We start from the raw sequence: 23,400 nt of genomic DNA, 5'->3' as shown, positions 1-23,400 counted from the left end.
CCATAACCCCCAAGCTCTTCTGGTAGAGACATTGTTTTTCACTAATAGTTGATGCTAGTGGAGCTTCTCCTGAGGCAATTTCAATTTTTTTAAAAGCTACCATGTCCTGGTCTCTGCAGCTTGTTGAAATGGAAGGCTGGATGAGACCCATTTCCTGCTATTTCTGGAGCTGCTAATATGAGTTTTAACTCCAAAATATCTGCTCTTTTTAAGTGGAGGTTTTTTTTGCAAAGATTCATAGACTGCCCCACTAATCCATTTCGAAAGCTTTGAAATTTCTGAAAATTTGGTGACATAGTATCTGAAGCCAAGGCTCCAAAATCATTTCATTCTCGAATATCTTCTGGTTTGGACCCTTCTAAAATCTAGATTCTGTTGTATTTTTTCGGATGTTTCGATGATGGTCTTATCAGGATTAACGCCTTTGTGAGAAATTAATTTTTTCCACATTCGCAGGTATACCTGCCAAGTAGAGGAAGAAGATATCAAACCATTAGTATTAGCCTTAGAGGTGTCTGTCATCGGCCTAAGGCTAATCTCTCTCCTTTTACCCCGGAGGTGGTGGGTTAACTTGAATCATCAGGAGTTTGCACTTCCTGTGACCCAATTGTTGTCTCTTCACCAGAGTCTGACGATGGTGTCGTGCAACCGGTACTTGAATCCAACACTATAGGTCTAGAGCCTTATTCTCTAAGGGTATGCTTAGGCATGCTCCCTCAACTCGTGAGTCATCCCTAAAGGTGATGCCTTCCGAATTGGTTCTTGTAGGTCGTTCCATAGCAAGGTGGATGCTAACAAAGAACTCCTTATGGAAACCTTGATCGTGTCTAAATCAGCTCTTTGAATTCGTCGGGCATTTACTCAAAGCTGATCGAATTTCTTGTCAAGCTCCTCAGGATTTTCTCTGAGGTGCTTTAGCCTCAACATGATGGAGTTTGCTACATATGTTTCTATCTCTTATCAGGAAATCTGCAAGAATATTCTCGTGAGATTTTATAATGACAATATTATAACAATGATATTGGCATTCAACTTGCCATCTGATAATATGATCTTTCTGAGTTTTAGATTCTAATTTATTTTTCAGGAAAGCCTTGACATTGGTGTTATCAACTTTCAATGTGAATTCTTTAGCAAGTAAAAATGAGGCTATTTCTTAAAAGCCTTCCAGACTGCAAAGAACTCTTTCCTGTTGATGTGCCACACTTGGGCTTGTTGTTCTTAGAACAACCATCCCGTATATATGCAAGGTTCTTCCTCTATAATAGTCTTTTTCATGAGCACTGCTGCTAATCTATAGTCATTGGTGTCCATGTAAACTACCAATTCATCCTCATCTTGTTTTGTGACAGGCTTTGGCACGTTACCGCAAATCTGTTTCAGCTCACGAAACCTTTGAGTATGGATTTTCTTTCATTTCCACTTTAAGCTTTCTGTTTCCTTTAAGAGTAGTCGAAAATCTTTTCTGTATTTTACAAGATCCTTAACAAAGATACCTGCAAAATTAACAACTCACAAGAAGCTTTGCAAGTGCTTCTTATCTTTGAGTATGTCTGAAAAATTCCAAATTTTGTCCACAATGTGATCGTGTAACTCAATACCTGTTTTGTCAATAAGAATTCCTAAAAATTCAATTTTGTTTGACAACCATTGTAGCTTTCTTCTCAGAAATCACTAAACTTTCTTTATGGCATGATCAGATAATATTTCAAGATGTTTAATATGATCTTTCATATTCTTAGATGCAATCAATATGTCGTCAATGTAGACAAATATAAATTCAAAATAATCTTTAAAAAGATTATACATTTTTTTCTTCAAAACATCTTGGTGCATTAGCTAAACCCATTGGGAGCACATTCCAGACATATTGTTCACGTGGTGTGAAAATGCAGTAAATTTCTTTGACTCACTCTCCATCTTAATCTGATAAAAATCAGAATCGAATTGAAATTATGAAATACTTTTGCATCTTTAGTGCAATCAATTAAGTACTCTCCACTGGGAATGTTATAACCATCAAATTTTAATATTTTATTAATACCTTGATAGGTAATTACCAACCTGAGTTTGCCTCTTTTTATCTCACTATGATTTCTTACTAAAAATATAGGACTACTGTAGGTAGAGACTCTAAGCTCGATGAGTTCAAGATTTATATGCTCTTTGATAATTACCTACATATACTTCTTATCCTACATGTTAATCTCGATAGGCTTGTATCGAACGTACTCGTACTTGCATTCTTCTTTAACTTTTAAAGTAGCTTAAATCTTATTCCTAACCCATCATGTCAAAGGGTTTTCACTGAAGTTCCTCTAGATAAGTCTCTTGACATTCTTAAGAGAGAGCTTGCTTTCTTCGCTATTATCTAGTGAGTTTATCTCTTGTATTGCTTCATTGAGGTTCTTAATCTCTTCTTCAAATTTCTTGTAGAAATTATTGCTATCAATGAGTCCTTATTGTCTGAAAGACAAAAGAACTTTACCAAATTTCCTCTTAACCTGCATTTTCAGATGATTTAATCTGGCACCGAAATCACCATGCTTGTTGTGAAAATTCATAGGTATTATCCTGTTAAATACATTTTCTCTTTGCAAAACTTGTATCTCACTACCAGAGTTAGTAGTAAAGATTAACAGATTCCTATGATTATCCTTCATATATCTTGTAAATATTTGAATGAAATTGTTACCTAGCAAGATATGAGCAAGGTGTCCCAAATGCTCCTCCAGTCATGGTTTTCGCCTCTCTTATACCCTTATTGAGTATTAGAATTTTCTGTAAAAACTCCCTGTCTGCAATAACGGGTAAGGTTTCCATAGCTTCTCTAGGAAAAACTCACAGCTTTGCTGTGCAAATTCATGATCCTGAATCAATATAAGCTGCAAAACATTCCGTCTTATATTAATCATACAACATACCAACAAATATGTATATAGAAAAGGGACTGGTCATTCAATTTGTATTGTAACACCATCAAGACTAAATTCCATTTCGTTACCTATTCTTCCCCATGATTTATGATCTTCGAGGAAATTTAACCCAAAAGTTATACTCCCATTCTTTCTTCCTGCAACCATGATCTCATGGCATGCTATTTCTAGCATGCCTTCATATTTACCAATAACAGGATGATATAAGTCATCACAGTGAAAATGATTTTCTTTATTAGTGATGTCAAATATAACTAGTATTTCTTTCTATCCTTTAGGACATCTAAGTTTTACGTTATCCATCCTAATTTTTTTGAGTAAATGTTTTTATTAACTTGTTCTCTTTTTCTTTGTAGTATGTAATCCTATCTTGTGAAAAGGACATCCTACTATTAAACTTAATTCTAGAGCTAAGTGTTCGATCTAAAACTAGGTGATCCTTGATTACGATGTAGACACCATCTATTCTAGGTATCTTAATTGGGTCTGGTGTCATCACCTTGGAAAATTCGTTGAAAATTTTGGGAATCTCAATATACTCTTTCCTAAGAAACAAATAAGAATGTTGTGTGTTGGAAACGGCATAAGCTATTCTATAGGTTTTAGAATATAATCTATTACCTTTTTTCATAAGATCTTTTCTTTTAAAATCTTGATTAAGGGTCAAAACTCTACTAAAATCTTGGTCTGCTAGGTTCTATGCAATCATAAGATGAATACCAAATAATAATTTTCCTGCATACATATTACCTATCATTGTCCCTAGACAATCATTTTTTAAGTTATTGATTCTTTTATCCATTATAGATAAATGTATTTTTGAATCATTTCCATTCTTAAAAGTTGCTTTTATTAGTACTTGAATAGTTCCTATATAGTTTCATTCCATAGTAACAACTTCCTCTTCTCTAACCTTACTTAATTCTTCAAAAATATCTTCTTTAGGAATAAACTGCATTTCCATCACTTACCCGTAAACTCCATGGGAATAACAAACTCACATGAACTTACTTTATAGATTATGTGATGTTTCTTTTAGTTCAACCCTATTTGGTTGAGGACTCTCCCAATTCCTGCAATCCTAAATCCATCATATAGACTGAGGTTGGAGTTTTAACGCATGATTTTTTTCATGGTTTTGTTTGACATCGTCATTCTTGAAAAGAATCCTGACAGGCTTTCTAAGGTTTGAAGCCTATCTCCCTTGTTTTATTAATATGAACAAATATACAAAATTATATGCAAGTATTTTAATAATTTGATGTATAGAAGTTTACGAATTATATTACTACTAAATTGATTAGTAGTTTATATTTATTTATTATACCATATGTTTAATAGCTACATTTATTTATAACTATATAATTTTATAATTAAAAAAATATACAACCCAATAAATTTAAATCTCACCAACAATTTTGTTAAAAAAATATACACTCTCTTTCTCACAATTCTAAATTTTAAAATCTCAATTTTTCTCTCACTCTTCTCATTTTTTATTTTTTGCTGGAAATTTACCTTTCTTGGACCACAGCTAGACCTTGGAAACAGAAAAGCTTTCACCTTTAACCCCAGTGTTAATTTTCTTTGCATCAGCATCAGCTGCAACTATGGGTGCAAGTCGAATGCTGGCGAGTCAGCTCGAGCTATATTCCTCGTGTTTATGAGCTCGTGAGCTATTTTATTTTTATTTTTTATAAATATTATTAAATATATATTTAATATTATATTAAGTTTATACTCAAAATTCAATATATACTAGAATTATCAGTCAATATATCACTTATTTTAATTTTATATAATAATAAAATACAGTATTTATGTTTATATAATTGTTTAAAAAACGCTTAATTAACAATGTAGTAAATTTTGATACTTTTTTTATAAATAAATATTTAAAATTCATCACAAATTAAAATTATTAATCAATATCTTATATTTTAGTTTAAATAATATTAAATATGGTATTTTAATTTATATTATCTAAAAATCAAGTTTAATCAACAATTTAGTATATTTTTATAGTTTGTCTATAAACAACTATTTAATATAATGCATATCAATTTTATCGTTATAATTTCAATATCCACTAGAACAAAATATATTTATTTCAAAATTAATCATATATTAGAATTTTTAGTTAATATATCATATTTTAGTTTTAGATGATATCAGAATATGTGATTTTTGATATATATTATCCAAAAATCAAGTTTAATCAACAATTTAGCATATTTTAATAATTTTTTAAATAAATATTTAATATATAATGCATATGAATTTTATCGTTATAATCTTGATATCCACTACAAACAACTGCATTTATTTCAAAAATTACCATATATTAGAATTGTTAGTCAATAATCAATATATCATATTTTAGTATTAGCTGATATTAAAGTATGATATTTTGGTATATATTATCTAAAAATATAATCTTAATAAATAATTTAGTACGTTCCGATAATACTATATTAGAATTATTCCATATCTTATATTTTAGTTTTAGATAATACTAAAATATTGTATTTCAATTTATATTATTAAAAGACAAGCTTAATCAATAATTTAGCATATTTTGATATTATTTTAAAAATACATATTTAATATCCATAAAACAAAATATTGTGTTTAAAATTCACCATAAATTAAAATTATATATATCATATTTTAGTTTAGATGATATTAAAATATAATACTTTGGTTTGTATTATTTAAAAATAAGCTTAATTAATAATTTAGTACGTGTTAATAATATTTTTATAAATAGATATTTAATATAATATATATGAAATATAGTCTTATATATATATCCACTACAACAAAATATTAATTAAGCTTGTTTTTAGAATTGCCTATTTATTGAGAAGTGAACTCTTATCTCTCTGACTCTCTCTGTCGCGCGCGAAGTGAAGAAAAAATTGCAGAAACTCCAGAACTTTACTTCACGTCCATGAATCCATCGGCACACTGCACTCCTTCGCTCCGACTCCACCATTAATAGGTGATTTTTTCTTTTTGTAAATTTCTTTTACAGTTTATGAAGAAATTTTCTGAACAAGTTTGCTTTCAAGTGTTTGATGAAATGCCTGATTGAATTTTTGTTGATTTTGTTTGGTTGTGGTTGGATTTTGGCTGGATTTTTGTTATCTTTCTTGTGAGTATCTATGTTTTTTACACAGTTCTTTTGATTTAGAGATGATCTTTTGTTCCTAATTAGTGTAGTAGCGGTATAGATCTTTTGAAGTATATGCTTAATCTGCAACCCCATCAATTCTGAAATTCCCAATTTGCCCAACTCTCCCTTTCACATCACTACCCTCACCTCCATCACTCCATGTTCTTTATCACTGCTACTCGGTCACAAGGCAACTTGAAGGTCCGAATCAGCCACCACATATTGCCTATAGAATAACACGTCCTGGCATCCAAATTGCTGTTGCTAGTCCCTCAACTTCACTTTCTTGGTTTGCACCATCGTCTGTGCTCCTGAATTTGCCAAGTCTCGCAGATCATTAATAATAGAACCATTATCATCTTCAGTAGGCTTCACCACACAAGGGACCCCAACAGAACCTGCATTTCTCACTCTTCTCATTTCTTCCCACTCTGTTTTTTTTTTTTTTTTTCCGTTATCCCCATTTTCCAAATCTAAATCCTAGAAGGCTAAAACCATAGCCCCAAACCAACAATTGCAAGGCCCAATCCATCTACCAACAGCAACGAGGAAGGCGATTGCTGTTGTGTCGGCCAAGCAAGAAGGTCGAACAGGTTTGCCATTACATCTCATAGTTTTGGTCTCACCATAGGCTTGTGTGTGTGTGTGTGGGCTGCGCCTATGAGGAGAAAATGGTTCTTTAGTATTTGTGTTCTTGTTCTAGTCTTTTTATACTTGTTTGTATTTTTGTTCTACAATCAGCACTAATTCATATTATTGAATTCTCCAAAAATCTCCAATTGCATTTCGAGCTATTTTGGAAAAACCCTTTTGGGAGTTCGCAAGAATAAAAATAAAATCTACAATCAGCACTTTCTTTTTGGTTTTTGAACATATATTTAATGTTTATCATTGTTAAATCTTTGTTATTGGAGATATATGTAATTCTTGAATGCTAGAATATTATTCTTATACTCCAATTTGAATTTTCTGTGTTGGTTTGGTGCTACAAAGAATGAAAATGGATATGAACTAATTTGGTATGTGAAGGAGAGACTATTGGGGTTTATGGTGGGCTTGAACTAAACAATTTGCTGAGTTCGAGCCAACCAAAATGGTAGCCGTTTACACCCCTATCCCACTTTACCAAATCAGCTTTCACTTTACTCTTTCAGAAATCAGATTCCAGACTTTCACAAATTCAGTAATTGACAATTGAATTCTCGTTTCTCTGAACAGCGACGGCGAGACGACGTGACGTGAGCAGCAGAGAGGTGGGCGAGTGACTGCAATAGAAGATTAGATAGAGGCGGAGCGACTGAGATAGATAATCGACGGAGGCGGAGGTGCGAAATTGCGAATGTATGAATCATGGTTTCTTGCCCAAATAAAATGGTTGAAAGCTTGGTGTTTGAAATTGCGACTGAGAGAGATTTCTTTTCTGAAAAGTGGGTAGAAGTTTGAAATCGCCCAAATAAAATGGTGATCAAAGTCGCGGAGGAAGACTTTTTTGAAAGTGGGGTAGAAATTGAAATCTTTGCATCAAATTAAAACCCCTCGCCCTTTTCTTTTTTCTGCATCGGCAGAGTTTTGCACAGATAAGAACTAAGATTTGCAGAATTTCTTTTTTGGTTAAGATTTGGTCAACAAATGAGGATTTTGCAAAAAAATTGGTAATATGGCTTTTATTGTTTGTTTCATGGAATTGAAGATTGAGGGCTATGCATGTGTCTTTCTTTTTGTGTAAATTTAATTGTGATTGTGATTCTGATTTCTGTGAATTGTAAATTGTGTAATGGGAAAAAAATGAAGAGGGGATGTGTATTTGTTTGATCATTGATGCAGAAAATGGACTAATGGAGTCATGTGGGGTAGAAGATTAGAGCATTTGCCATTTAACAATCGGTAAATTGCATAACACCCCTAGTGTTTTGGTGAAATAGCAAGAAATGCCTTTGTGTTAATTGTATAGCCAAAAAACTCCCTGTGTTTTATAAAATACAGCAAAAAACCCCCCATTCCATTAGAAACTAACGGAGAGTGTCTGATACTTGCCTATTATGCGAGTGTGCCTCATTTTTTGGCCTTTTTTTGGATTACTTTAAGTGTATAATGTCCATTTTGCCTGTTTCTTTCACATTTAAATATATTATAAATTGATTTATTTATATTATTATTTTATTTAAATATTTAATTAATTTAAATTAACTATTGAGTCCAAACATATTACAATAAATTATATTTATCTATGAAATATATTAATTTAATATAAAAACACCTAAAGAGTATCTATATTTTTTAAAAATTTAAATTTATAAAAAAAACACGATACAAGTCTAATATACTAAAATTCACGTTTCAAATTAAAAATTTATATGCAATATAAAGTCAATTATAATAATTATTTATTTTTAGCTCAATTAAATTACTATTAGTTTTTAAATATATTTTATTTATTCATAAACTATACTAATTAAACATAAAAATACCAAAAAATTGATATCAATTATTTTCAGTTATTTTATTTATTATAAATAATTTCTAAATTAAATATTTAAATTATTTCATATTTAAAATTTGAAAAAAGTAAATTATTTTTAATTTACTTTAAAAAAATAGAGTTTTACTTTTTTTAACCATCTTCTCCTTTGCCGGCATGTGGTGCCTGAGACGGAGGTCGCCCAAGTCTAAGCTACAGGGGTGACGTCGCCCTGGATCTGGTCGACGTGGCGAAGCCGTCGCCACCTACTGATGTATATATATTTATATTATACTATATATGTATAGTGTATGTATAGTATATTTTATATATATATATATATTATATAGTGTATCTATAGTATATATATGAATATATAAATAAAAAATATATTTAAAAATTACTTAAGATCTGGACCGTTCAGTTTTTACAATTGAAGATTAATGGTTGTTATAAAAATGGTATAACGGGCAATTCAATAAAAAATCAATGTTGTTATGACTTACCTAATGGAAGGGAAGAGTATGCAATATTTTTTGAAAAACATAGGGTTTTCTTTGCCTATGTTTTAAAAACAGGGGGGGTTTTAGCTCAATTTTGAAAACACAAGGGGGTTTTATGCAATTTATCCTTTAATATTAACACTTCTCTTTGAAGTCTGAATCTTTGCAGTGCCTGGATATGTATTCTGCATTGATTATTCAAATCAATTTCTTTAGTTGGAGTGTGGTATCAGTGGTTTCTGATTCCCACGGTTCCCAGTAGTAGAGTTGCAAAGGTTTCACTCATACATGTCTTTCTAATTTGCTGTCTTTGGATAAACACTGAAGACTTGCTTGGTTTCTTATTTCTTGAGAAACTTTGATGAAGCGTAATTTAGAAAATTTTCATTTACATATTTTCTGTTAGTATATCTTTTAAGGGTGATTAGATCTTCACTGACATTGCAGTTCTTTAAACATGTCATAAATTCTTGTAAGAGTTTTTACTGAAACATATGGCATCCATCATATATCAAATATGCACTTATGCTTTTACACTTCCTAATGCAGAGAAAGAAAATTAGTTGCTCATCAACATTCTTGTTCACCTGTTTTGATTATGTTCTTTTTCTTTTTAACTTTCGTCTAGTACTTTCACTTTTTTGAATTAAATAGATGCCTATGTCTTATGAGAATATGATACAGAAATCCTTATGAGTTTTTGGTGCGAATTTGGGAGAAGAATTATTTTATGAATGCTGATAGACTTTGTAAGTATACATCTCACTGCAGTTAATACTGAAGAATGGCAAAGCAACCCCAGTCCTTTTTCCTTGAAGAATGGTTGCGAAGCATTATTGTCATTGGCAGCAACAAGAGTGGTTCGGTGCACTCTTCTTCTTCATCTGCTCAAGCAATAATCCAGGCTTGGGCTGATCTTAGAGATTCTTTTCAGCATCAGGCCTTTCATACTCATCACCTCGAAGCTTTGAGAGTCCTTGTCAGTTCTCAAGCTAACCTGTATGTCGCAGATCCACAAGCAAAGCTTATATTTTCTATTTTATCTTCTCAAAGTCTATTTCTCCCACAAGAATCTTATCCCTTATTCCTTAGACTTCTATATATTTGGGTGAGGAAGGCGAGGCAAACTTCTCTGGTTGATTCTGCAATCGAGATCTTGTTGCCCCTTTTCTCTCAGCAATCTCAGGCCGACAAAAACTCTCTTTTCTTCTCTGAAGGGATTCTTCTGCTGGGTGCCCTTTCTATCCAAACTTCTGCATCTGAGAAATCTAAAAGGCTTTGCTTGGAGTTGCTTTGTAAGTTACTGGAAGAAGGACATAGAGTTATTTTCTTGTCTGATGAGCTAGCTTCCAGTGCTCTAGCAGGTGCTGGTTATGCTCTCTCTTCCTCTGTGAGCACATATTTTAGAAGAACTCTAGATATTTTGCTCAGTATTTGGGGGCAAGAAGGTGGTCCATCTGGCAGCATTTCACAGGGACTAATGCTACTGCATTTGATTGAGTGGGTTATGTCTAGTCTCTTGAACTTGCGTTCCTTGGATAAAATTGATATTGTAAAAGAGCTTTTGGAAAGTGTCAACCCAACTCATTGTTCATTTGTTGTAGTCATGGCTGCAGCTGGACTACTGAGGGCTATCAATAGATCTGGATCAAGTGGTTTCATGCATCTTAAGAATTCTGCTGAGGAACGTATTGAGATTGTGGCAAGAGATTTTGTTTCTATAACTAAAGGTTTTGACTATAATGGAAATCACCCTAGAGTTAGTCTTCTTTCGCAGTGTATAGCACTAGCTTTGGCTCGAAGTGGCTCAGTTTCCTACAGATCTTCTGTTATGGTGTCCCTTGCATTGGCATTGTTAACTGAAGTATTCCCTTTGCCGTGCATCTATAATAAGGTTCTTAAATTTCCTGAAGAAAATTGGACATCAGTACTTGATGAGATAAAAAACCATCTAAGTAGTGTTATTTTCAAGGAAGCTGGAGCTATAACTGGTGCTTTCTGCAATCAGTATGCATCAGCCGATGAATGCAGTCAGAGTACAGTAGAGAATCTCATATGGGATTACTGTCAGGAAGTTTACTTGTGGCATCGACAGGCAAAGGCGACGCTTGTTGGCAGGGGAGATAAACTAATCAGGGAGACTGAGAAAATTGCTGAATCTGCTTTCCTTATGGTTGTGGTTTTTGCACTAGGAGTAACAAAGCACAGGCTAGACACAAGAACAAACCTTGAAACTCAATTAGAAGTCTCAGTAAGAATATTGGTTTCATTCTCTTATATGGAATATTTCCGTCGGATGCGGTTACCTGAGTATATGGATACAATTAGAGCTGTTATTGTAAGCGTCCAGGAGCATGGATCAGCTTGCATCGCATTTGTAGAATCCATTCCTTCCTACAATGATTTGATCAATCACAACGGTACTAACTCCAATGTTATGCTATTTCTTTTCTTTTCAGATATAGGGAATCCTCCGACCTATAATTGATATATGCCTTGTAGGTCCTTTGCACTTGCAAAAAGTGGAGTACATGTGGTCCGCTGATGAGGTGCAGACTGCTCGCATCATATTTTATATGCGTGTTATTCCTACTTGTATTGATCGGTTACCAGCCTCTGTATTTAGGAAAGTGGTGGCTCCCACTATGTTCCTGTATCCTATGTCAAACCACTAAATTTCAGATTCTTGAGGCATTAACACTAATAAATTTTGATTACTGTTGATTCCTTATACATGCATCTAATTAGATATATGGGACATCCCAATGGAAAAGTTGCCAGATATTCACATTCAGTGTTTGTAGCTCTTGTATCTTCTGGGAAAGATCCTAGTCAGGATGAAAGAGTTCTACTGAAAGAACAACTTGTATTTTATTACTTACAGAGATCGTTAGAGGTAATGGTTCATGTGAATGATATGCTTTTCTAATTAGACTCTAACCGATGACAAGTCTCTCTGTGGTTTTGAAATATAGGGATATCCTGGGATTACACCATTCGAGGGAGTGGCTTCTGGAGTTGCTGCAATTGTTAGGCATCTTCCTGCTGGAAGTCCAGCTATATTCTATTGCATTCATAGTCTTGTTGAAAAAGCTACTAGCCTCAGCAACAGTGTCAGTAGTCATGACAGTGATCTATGGAAGAACTGGGAAGGAGAGTTGGAGCCTTCTAAGAAAGTTCTGGATCTGCTTTTGCGGCTACTTGCCTTAGTTGATATACAGGTACGATGACTTTCTTATGACAAGTTTCATTTGTGAGTTATGGTGCTAGAATATAAACAAAGATTTACCTATGGAAGTTTTTAACGTTCTCATGCTCTGTTTTCTCTGCTCCATTTTGCGTTGACCATTTATTGGTGCATTAATTCGTTATAAATATCACCCTATTTGTGAACAGCGTCTGAAATTTCAATACCCTTGATTGTGCTTCTAACTTTAAGGAATAGGGATCAAAATTGGTTATTACGTTAAAATAGTTTTGTGATTGTTTTCCACTTTTAGCTTGTTTATTTTGCTTTCCAAAAGCTAGTAAGATACAGAGACTAAATTGTTGCAGGTTCTACCAATTTTGATGAAGTTATTGGCCCAGTTGATTGTCCGACTACCACTGAGTGGCCGAGACATGCTCCTGAATCAATTGTATCAACAGATTGCAGACTCTGACGATGTTATACGGAAGCCGGCTTTGGTTTCATGGCTGCAGTCTTTGTTGTACCTTTCTTCTCAAGATACTGACAAGAGAAAACCTGAATTGGTTGTTGAAACGGCATCGCCTGAGATTACAGGCTCAATAAGCTTGAACAGAATTAACGCACGCCTGTAAACATCACCACGGGATTGAGAAAAGTTCTGCCCTCTAGTTTCTGCAAGCACAATCTGGATTTGAACTTGCAACCAAATTTCAGAAGGAAAAATCAAATTACCCAGTTTGTACCATCAACAACATTTATTTTTAACGGAGAGCGAGCCTATTGTGGTACAATAGCAACACATATACAACATGAAGAAGAAGATTGTTTACTCTAATATCCGAAGCATGGAATTTAAATTTTGCATCAGGTTGTTTTTCTCAAGGGAATGGCAACAAGTGATTCAGCTTTGCGGAGAGTAACACCAAATTTCTCCGTCATGTCCATGTCTTAAGGTGCCATCCCATTCCTCTGCTTCCAATCAAACGTCTTAATGAGGTTAACAACAATCAGGGCCATCATTCTCAAATCAAGATTCATTCCAGGGCATATACGTCATCCAGCATTAAATGGTGTAAACCTGAAATCATTGCCCTTGAAATCAATGTCCACATTTAGAAACCTTTCCGGCATGAAGCATGTTGGCTTCTCCCAGTATGAAGCATCCTTGGAAATCGACCAGGCTTTCACCCAAATTCGAGTGTGTTCTGGATGGTGTATCCCTAAAACTCTATATCTTGCTCGGCTCGATGGGGCAGGAGGAGTGGCGATGTCTGGTGCATCCTCATTGTTTCTTTTATCACTGCAGTTAAATATGGAAGTCGAATGATATCTGGTTCTTGAACTATTCCTCCAGGTGTGATTATCTCGGAGAGTTCTTGTTTTGCCTTGGAGAGAATGGTTGGATTGTGAAGGAGCTCTGCCATAACCTATTCCACCGTTGAGGTGCTGGTCTCTGTGCCTGCTATGGATATTTCATAGATTTATCATACACAAGCTCGTTAGGATGGTTGTGTTTTTGCAATAATTTAAGATAGCTAAATTACTAGAGTTAATTACAACAGTTTTTTACTAAAACTTACTACTAGAGTTATAACTTTGAAATTTATGTTTCTCCGCTGCGAATGTTTAAGCTCATATTTTGGGGTTTTCCTACTTAATTATTAGTATTGCTGAGTTTGGGTCTATTGTTTGGTAATGAGGGCTTCATACTGATAAGACCGTGGGACTTGGTGTCATGGTTGTGTCATGACCCTCTGACACAGCTTGCCCCCTCCCTCCACCCCCGACAGACGATGCCTCTGCCGATGGATTAGCACAACAGCCAATCCGGAAAACTAAGACTCTACTTTCCGTCGATGTTCAGGAATTTGATTCATTGGATTAGAATTTTATTTTATTTTAATTTAAGTTTGTGACAATTATATTTTTTTAATTTACTACTAGTAATTTATTTCATAATGCTATTTTTCTTTATTTTACAGTTAAGTACAAGTATTAGGGAATATTAATTTAATGAATAAAATATTATTTTTTAAATAATAATTAAAAGAATTCCGATGAATTTCGGACAGTAGCCATTGGAAAATCTTGTTCAAGAAAAATCATACAAAAAATCTTTCCTATGGATTTTTTGACGGTCAGCGTTGAAAAAATACAAATGTGTTTATTTAGACGAAAAAGAGGCCCCTCTTGTCAATTGGAGATTTGATCAAGAAAAAATTAGAGAAGCTTTGTCTTACATGTTATTTGTGGATGAGCTCCCATTTAAAATGGTTGAGAATTTAGGATTTAGATATTTCATGTCAGTGGCTTGTCCAATGTTTGTTATTCCATCAAGAAGGACAATAACAAAAGACATTTTCTATATGTATGTTAATGAAAGAGCAAAATTAAAGTCATTTATTAAAAATCATGCTCAAAGGGTTTGCATTACAACATACACTTGGACATTAAAGTCAATTACATGTGTGTCACTGTCATTTTATTGATAATAATTGGAATTTATATAAGAGAATTTTGAACTTTTATCCAATTGTCGGACACAAAAAGTGAAGAAGTTAGTTAAGGTGTTGAGAAATATTTGCTTGAATGGGGGTATTGATAGGATTTTTACGATTACTGTTGATAATGCATCTCTAATGATGGGGCTATGGTTTACTTGAAAAAAATAACTTGAAATTTGGGGTCAAAATATTTTAGGTAGAAAATATGTGAACATGAGGTGTGTGACACATATAACATGGTTTGAAAGGAAAGGATGAGCATGAGGCAATATCTCGTATTAGATGGACAGTTAGGTACATGAGAAACTCCCCGGCTAGGTACAAAAATTTTCAAAAATGCGCTGAATTTATGGAAACAAAATTATCTCTTGATGTACCTACCAAAAGGAACTCCACCTACTTGATGTATGTCTTAAAAGGGCATTTGATGCTTATGAAGATATGGATCTTGCTTATAAGACTGATCTTTCAAAGAAACCATTTGATGGGGTTCCTATTGAATTAGACTGGGATAGGGCAAAAATGCTATTAAAGTTTTTGAAGCATTTTTACAATCTCACATTGTGCATTTCCAGTTCTTCATATATCACATCTAATATTGTGTTTTATGAAATATGTGAAGTTTATTTGCTTCTCTGAAGATGGTTGAATAGTGATGATGTTGAATTAAGTGAGATGACAAGAAAAATGAAAGAAAAATTTGAAAAGTATTGGGGATCAATTGAAAAGATGAATATGGTTTTGTATTATGGTGTGATTCTTGATCCACGTCACAAATTGGGGTCTGTCGAATTTTTTTTTGATAAATTATATGGTGGTATTGAACAAAGTGATGCAATGCAAGAGAGAGTAAGGGATGGTCTTCATGAGTTGTTCAATGATTACAAGTTAAGATATGGATACACTCTTCAAGAAACTTTAGAAAGCCCGGGTTCATCATCTAATTGTGTTTCTTCATCTTCTTCCTCATCAAAGGAAATGTTCATGCATGATGAAGAGAACGAGACTCGCAGGTTTTGTTTACAACAAGATTACATGATGTACATGACAGTGGGAAAAGATCACGTGAAATCAGAGTTAGAGAAGTATCTCAGTGATGATGTCGAAGAGTATAGGAAAAATTTTGATATATTAAAATGGTGGAAAGTGAACATTTAAAGGTTTTCGATTCTCTCAAAGATGGCTTGAGATATATTAGCAGTTCATGTCTCGACTATTGCTTTAGAGACCGCGTTTACCACTGGTTGTCGTGTTCTTAATGCTTTTAGGAGCTCACTATCTCCTAAAATTGTTTAAGCTATTATTTATGCTTAAGATTGGATCCGTAAAGATTCCAAGCCAATAAAGAAAAAGATTTAAGTGAAATTAAAATGTTTGAGCAAGGTACTTTTTAGTTTTTCTTTTGCTTTGTTTTACATTAAATTCTATATATTTCTATTTATATTAATCTCAATTGTTTTTTTGTTTGTTTTCTTGTATAGCTGACAAAATTGGGAGTTGATTTAACCATAATTGATATTTTACTAGAGTACTTTGGAGTTTGGACTATTTTGGATCTAGTACTTCACACGTCATTGTAAATTGATGATTAGAATGTAATGACTTGAATTATTTTGTTGATGTTGTTTGCTAATGATGTTTGCAAAAATTTGAATGTCTCTTGTGATTCTTTACCATTGCAATCGGGTATCCGAACCCGATTAACCCGACCCGACACCTGCCCCTATCTGTCATTGAAAAAAACAGCGAATTTTGGCACAATAACAAAAACAGTCGAAACATCTCCGTCTAAAAATAAAAAAAATCGTCGGAAAGTTCAGTCCAAATTAAAAAATAAAAAGCGCTAGGAAACCTGTTGGATTGAAATTTTTTAATTTCTTTATTCATCTGTACGACGAATTTTTTCAGACAGTTTTTGGTGTCCGTTGGAAACTATTTCCAACGGATTGGTTTTCTGTTGGAACGCTGTTGAAAATTATTTCCGACATCATCTTTTGCGACTAAAGCGCTTCCATCCAAAGATTCATAGAAAAATACAAATTTTCCGTTATTCTATCAGAAGATTCATCAGAAAAGCCGTCGCTATTAAGCATTAGCGTTGCTGTTAAGCATCTTTTGTGTACGTAGTTGTTATTACACACAACCCTTTACTCATGATCCGTTCTTAATTAAGTATGCTTAACCCGACAACCCCCTAAATTTGCAACATTTACTCGATACCTCATTTCCTTAGGGTTCTCGACCAAAAATAGTAATATCATCTTAAAGAACTATTTTATTTTTCGTATTTACTTTTTGTAATTTGTCAACCTTTGAAGGAAACTCTTGTCATAAATTAAAATTCATTAAGTGCTCAGTAATAAGATATATATTAATGTCATTATACTTTCATGTGGAAAATAATACATACATTATCTAACTATATTACAATCAAGTGAGATTACATAAAAATGAGAACAATTAATGCATATATAATGCAATTGAAATTAAGCTAGCTAGTTTTACAATTTATTCGGGGGTTTAATGCAATTTATTTTCTTATGATGTTCTAAATGGGTAAATTACTCCTCTGTAAAAGAAAATAATTGCAATTTACTCCCCATGTTCGTTAAAATGAAGTAATTTATTAATTATGATGAATACTAATTACATAATAATTATTAGTACAGTGGTTTCTTTGAACGAGGCCAAATATTAATTATAATTAAAAGTCAAGTGGATTCTTTTTCACTTTCGTAATTGATCATAAATTGATAATTAATAACAATTATTAAAGATTCATCTATAACTATTATAAGTTGTTAATTGGCATTCATAATGTAACAATGATATATTCCATTTATGGAAAAATGTATTGTTCATCTAATTATTAATTAGTTTAATTTCACTTTTAATGTTTTACTTTATTTTACGTGTAATTTTACTCCACAAGATACGATCTTATAGGTATTCGACCTGAATTCTATCCAAAATTTCAGAACTTTTCAGAAAAATATTCACATGTAAGACATGTGTCAAAAATCCACAATTAGCATTTCTTATAATTTAAAGAATTTTGAAATCTCAATCTTACTGACAGCACAACAACGTCGTCTCATCACCATCTTGCCCTAATAGTTGAGGTTCGGAAAAATCAAGTAAAAACTGAAACGTAATTGTTCAATAATTCCAAATCGAGATCATGTTCCATCTCAACCCTCATGAATCATATGTCTAATAAATAGATAAATCAGAAAACACATAATACTTTCAGTCTTATACAGTATTCTTACCAATACTTTTTTCACTTTAAACCAGTAACATACTGTTTTCCCGACGTAGAACTTTCTCCTAGCAGGCGCAGCCCCTCTGTCGTAGTTAACATCAGGATTCCAATCGGCATCTTCGTCAAACGCCAACGCCAACGCCAGAGCTGCAACCATCCCGAGAATAATCATAATCAGGAAAGCTAATTTCGAGGTCATGATTTGAGATGATCTTCGATTAGATTTTACTGAGAAACGTAGGTGAAAGTATTTTTATATGAGAACTGTGTATTAGACTTTCATCTCGAGGAAAATAAGTGAATCATGATGATGGAGTCAGGATTTGTTGATGATATGTTTTGTCATAAATTTATGAGTATATTTTGTGTTTATAGAGAGATATTTGGACAAGAACAAGGGACACGAAGTAGCCGGCAAACAGCATCAAGAGTATTGTTGTTTGCTCCCAAGAATGTGTGAAATCCTTGTATAGTTGGTAATATACTACTATATATGCATTTTCTTTTCTTTTTGTTTTTTCTTTGAGTAAATCCAACAATCATATTATGATTGCAATCACCAACAATTATAACAATCAATATATTGAATATTTATAACTAAGCTGCAACTGTTATTAAAATAAACAAATCACTACAATTAAAGTAGAATAACAGTACTCATGCTTGATGGGATTTGAACGTGTGTTTCGAACCCACAACCTTTGATGAGGATATTATTAAGGCATGAAGGTTGAAGATTGTGGTCGCATGTGTGATCGCAAATTAGGGTGAACAGAAGACATTAAGGAGGTCGCATGGTGCGGTCATTGGGTCGTTTGTCACCCATTGTGGCTTGATGACGTCTCTATCGGGTCAGGATAACCCGGGTCCGACCCACAGATTAATTCGGACAAGTGTTGCCCCTTTAAGCTGCTTAGTCATTGCATGCGTGGCTATGGAAACGACCCATACACAGTGGTGGGCCCCAATTTTTCTCCTATAAATACTCCAACTCACAAAGGGAAAAGGTACTTGATACCCAACTATTTTACTCATATACATAGATCGCTATATTTTTCTTCGACCTCAAATCTTACTAAGGATCGGAGTGTCGTCGTCGCGACGCACCCGACTAGCTTAATTTTCTTATTTTATCTTCAGATATCAAGTTCGGATTGGTGACGTAGGAAGGTCGTGGTCGTCAATCGTGACCAAACGTGATCAACCCGGATCAGTTTGGCGCCGTCTGTTGGAATCATTTGGGGATAAAACAACACTCTATACATGGAGCATTCGGAGGAAAACATGCCTGTGATAGAAGGAACATCGAAGGGGAAGGAGAAAATAATTCAGTATAACCCAAGGCCAATTACAAAAGATGATGGAAGAGGCAGGAAGGAACACCATCATGGAGTATGAATGAAGAACCACCCTACCTGCAGAAAATGAAACCATGAGGAGAAGGGTGGTACGGGAGAGAGAGATCCAAAGAGTATCTAAAGGGGTGAGTTCAGAAATGACACGCGTAATCGTTTCGTCTGAGGTCGGATCAAGTGCTCGGAGTGGAGGTCAAAGGCGCAAGCCCGCGATCTCGAGAGCTGAAGTTGATAGCATGGGCAAACAATTCAAATGCTGGGAAAGCAGATAGATGAGCTAAAACGAAAAGGAGACCTGGTCACACAAAATAAATATTCGGGCATTCTGTAATAAAATTTTGATGGAAGTCGTAAATACGAAATTTAGAATGCCGGATTTGCCAAAATATGATGGATTGAAAGACCCGGAAGAGCATGTGTCTGCCTTTAACTTGGTGATGAACTTAACGGGCAGTCCAATTCAATCAAAGCGAAGTTGTTTGTCGCTACCCTAACGGGAAAGACTCAAGAATGGTTCACCAGCTTACCGGTTGGAAGTATAGATTTTCATGAATAATTGGTCCAAAAATTTATTTTCCACTTTCCAAGTAAACGAAAGCAAAAGAGATCAGCTACCTACCTGTTTACATAAGACAGAGGGATAATGAAACTCTAAAAAACTTCATGGGACAGTTTAATAATGAAACTTTGAAAGTTCAGGATTTAAGGATTGACATGATGGTGAGTATCCTAATCCACGTATTGAAAAAAGGAACGTTTGCCTCTGCCTTGGCTAGGGATCCTCCCACAAATGTAGAACAACTCATGCGTTTGGCACAGAAATATATCAATGAAGAAGAGATGAACGCTATGAAGGATGGGGAATGGTTGGGTGGTAGCAGAAATCGCGATCACGAACATGGAAAGGGAGATGCGAACAAGCAAAAAATTGATCGAGGTTAGGAGCCTCCATATCAACCTAAATATCACTGATACACTCGTTGAACACGACCCGAACTAAAGCATTGTTGACTGTGGAGAAATCTGATGTGTTGAAATGGCCCCGTCATACAAGATTTACGCCGGCAAAGAAATTCTCGAGCAAGTATTGTAAATTTCATCGGGAGCGTGGGCATGACACAAAAGAATGCTTCCAGCTGAAAGACGAAATAGAAAAGCTGATCAGGCAAGGATACTTTAAAGATCTCATTTTGCGGAATAGAAAAGGTGAAAATAACACTCGCAGAAGTCGGTCAAGAAGTCAGTAGAGATCAAGATAGAGGAAAAGAAGTTAGAAAAGAACCCAATCCACGAGATAACGCGCCTGTGAAAGGTGTGATTTATACCATTTCAGGTGGACCCGAGGGAGGCGATTCGCGGCGAACTAGGAACGACAAGAAAGGATGAGCCAGAGGGGTCAGTTGGTTATTAACGTAGAGCTGGAAGAGGAAATTATATTTGGGAATAAAGATGCTATCGGGAGATTAGCGTCGCAGAACGACCCCATGGTGATTAGACTAGACATAGCAAATTTTGCGGTTCATAAAGTGCTAGTGGATAATGGGAGCTCCGCAGACATCATTTTATGAGATATCCTAATTAAGATGGGCTTGGATGATGCAAAATTAGAACCGGTGAGAAAACCGTTAGTTGGCTTTGGAGGCACTGAGATAGAACCATTAGGAACCATTGACTTGCCAGTTTCAATGGGTGACGAGCCAAAAAGAAAGACATTGATGGTTAAGTTCCTGATAGTGGATAGTCCATTCGCGTAAAATGTCATACTAGGAAGACCAGGACTTAATTCCTTTCGAGCAGTGGTCTCTACTTACCACCTCAAAATGAAGTTTCCGACTAAAGCAGGGGTCGGTGAGGTCATGTGCGACCAAGAAGAGGCACGAAGATGCTATAACTTGTCCCTAAAAAAAGGGCGAAAATGGCGATAAAAAACGCAAGTTGGAGTCGGTATGTGAACGTGACCAAATAACTGAGAAGAAGCAGGAGAGAATTCAGCCAATAGAAGGTCATAAGACGATAGAGGTGGTTCATGGTGATCCGTCAAAAACTACCAGAATTGGGTTGCAATTAGGTGAACAGTTAGAAACTCTGATGGTTGCACTATTGAGGAATAATGCTGATGTTTTCGCCTGGAGCCCATCCGATTTTCGAGGGGTGAGCCCTGAAGTAATTGTTCTTCGACTAAACGTGGACCCAACTATGCGACCCGTTCAACAAAAAAAGAGGAACTTTAGTTTTAAGAAAAATCAAATAGTCAAAGAGGAGGTAGAAATATTGATGAAAGGCTGGATCTATCTCGGAGATCCAGTATACAGACTAGTTGTCTAACATAGTCGTTGTCCCTAAACCCGGGGGAAAATGGGGAGTTTGTATAGACTTCACAGACCTAAACAAGGCATGCCCAAAAGACCCATATCCGCTGCCTAGAATAGATGCTTTAGTTGATTCAACGGCAGGGTATGAACTATTCTCTACGATGGATGCTTATCAAGGCTACCACCAAATTTTCATGGCAGAGGAAGACCGAAGTAAGACCTCGTTCGTGACTGAAGGGGGGATATACTGCTACAATGTGTTGCCTTTCGGGCTAAAAAACGTAGGTGCCATGTATCAGCGATTGGTTTATGTAGACGATATGCTAGTGAAGAGCTCGAGCTTGCCAGATCACATGGTTCACCTCGAACAAACCTTTGCAATACTCAAAAAATTCAGGATGAAGCTCAACCCAGCAAAATGTACCTTTGGAGTGTCAGGGAAAAGTTTCTGGGGTACATGGTCAGCGAAAGAGGCATTGAAGCAAATCCAGAAAAGATAGAGGCCATTCTGAAGTTAAAGTCACCAACTACTGTCAAAGAAGTTCAAAAACTTACAGGTAAACTTGCATCCCTTAACCGTTTCATCAAATCTTCAGATAGAAATCTTCCCTTTTTCAAAGTGTTAAGAAAGGCCAAGGAATTTGAATGGACGGAGGAGTGTGAGCAGGAGTTTCAGGATTTGAAAATCTACCTTCGCTCGCCCCCGTTACTTGCAAACCTGAAGGGGAATGAGATGTTGCATTTGTATTTGGCCGTCTCTAAAAATGCGGCCAGTTCAGAGTTGATAAGGGAAGAGGAAGGGGTGCAAAATCTAGTTTACTACGTAAGTGAAATGCTGCAGGGAGCTGAGAAAAGGTATGCTGAAATCGAAAAGTTAGCACTGGAATTAGTGGTAACAGCTTGCAAGTTGCGACCTTACTTTCAGGCTCATCGCATAATCGTATTGACTAATCATCCATTGCGTAATGTACTGGCGCGACCTGATGCTTCGGGGAGACAAGTGAAATGGGCAGTTGAACTGGGGGAATACGATATAGAGTATCAAGCCCGGACAACCCTGAAAGGGCAGATATTAGCATATTTCGTGATCGAGCTCGGAGGAAACCCTAGGGTTAGTAAAAAATCGGGAAAATGGATGTTGCATGTAGATGGATCTTCTAATGTTGGCAATGGGGGAGTTGGAATATTAATTCAAGGTCCTGATAATGTTGGAATTGAGATCGCAGCACGACTATCTTTTCCGACCACGAATAATGAAGCAGAGTACGAAGCTCTAATTATGGGGTTAGAGCTAGCATTTGAAGCAGGTGCCAGGGATTTAGAAGTATACACAAATTCTCAACTTGTAGCTTTGCAGATTGAGGGGACTTATGAAACTAAAGAAAAGAACATGATACTGTATCACAAGAAAGCTAAATCCTTAATGTCTAAGTTTGATAGATGTCAAGTACATCAGATTACGAGATGTGAGAATGATAAGCCGGATTCTTTATCGAAATTTAGAGCTACCTTGTCTGGTGTTCGAGATCGCAAGGTAACAGTAATGATCCAAGATAGATCTGTGATCACTAAGGAGATAGAGGTGAATGCTGTTGATGAAACACCATCTTGGAAAGATGAGATCATTCAATACTTAAGAGATGGTGTTCTACCAGATGATCCCATACATGCGCGCAGACTTAAAATGAATGCGGCTTAG

At 35.1% G+C, this 23,400-nt stretch overlaps 3 protein-coding genes across 8 annotated transcripts; all 3 read left to right on the top strand.

The window, feature by feature from the left end:
• Positions 1 to 5,775: 5,775 nt before the first annotated feature.
• Positions 5,776 to 13,950, top strand: LOC105156622 (obscurin-like protein). 6 transcript variants are annotated; one of them, XM_020694298.2, is made up of 8 exons: positions 5,776 to 5,940; positions 7,333 to 7,439; positions 7,939 to 7,998; positions 9,847 to 11,495; positions 11,578 to 11,728; positions 11,824 to 11,971; positions 12,051 to 12,296; positions 12,631 to 13,950. In XM_020694298.2, exons 4-8 carry the CDS (start codon positions 9,860 to 9,862, stop codon positions 12,895 to 12,897), a joined length of 2,448 nt encoding a protein of 815 aa, XP_020549957.1. In that variant the 5' UTR covers positions 5,776 to 5,940; positions 7,333 to 7,439; positions 7,939 to 7,998; positions 9,847 to 9,859; the 3' UTR covers positions 12,898 to 13,950. The 6 variants fall into 6 exon arrangements, with proteins under 6 accessions (XP_020549957.1, XP_011071112.1, XP_011071122.1 ...); XM_088882348.1 differs by lacking the exon at positions 5,776 to 5,940 and adding an exon at positions 6,151 to 6,707; XM_011072810.2 differs by lacking the exon at positions 7,939 to 7,998.
• Positions 13,951 to 15,210: 1,260 nt separating this feature from the next.
• Positions 15,211 to 15,927, top strand: LOC148789340 (zinc finger BED domain-containing protein RICESLEEPER 1-like). The gene is made up of 2 exons (XM_088879689.1): positions 15,211 to 15,302; positions 15,411 to 15,927. The coding sequence occupies exons 1-2, from the start codon at positions 15,211 to 15,213 to the stop codon at positions 15,925 to 15,927; spliced, it is 609 nt and encodes a 202-aa protein (XP_088735815.1).
• A 5,045-nt stretch (positions 15,928 to 20,972) lies between these two features.
• On the top strand, positions 20,973 to 23,400 carry LOC105156892 (uncharacterized). The gene is made up of 2 exons (XM_011073147.1): positions 20,973 to 21,139; positions 21,987 to 23,400. Exons 1-2 carry the CDS (start codon positions 20,973 to 20,975, stop codon positions 23,398 to 23,400), a joined length of 1,581 nt encoding a protein of 526 aa, XP_011071449.1.

This window comes from Sesamum indicum, linkage group LG1 (genome assembly GCF_026168435.1).
Source record: "Sesamum indicum cultivar Baizhima isolate 11 linkage group LG1, ASM2616843v1, whole genome shotgun sequence".
NCBI classification, from domain to species: domain Eukaryota; kingdom Viridiplantae; phylum Streptophyta; class Magnoliopsida; order Lamiales; family Pedaliaceae; genus Sesamum; species Sesamum indicum.
The sequence above is the reverse complement of the archived record's forward strand: the minus strand, read 5'-3'. Positions and strand labels throughout refer to the sequence as shown.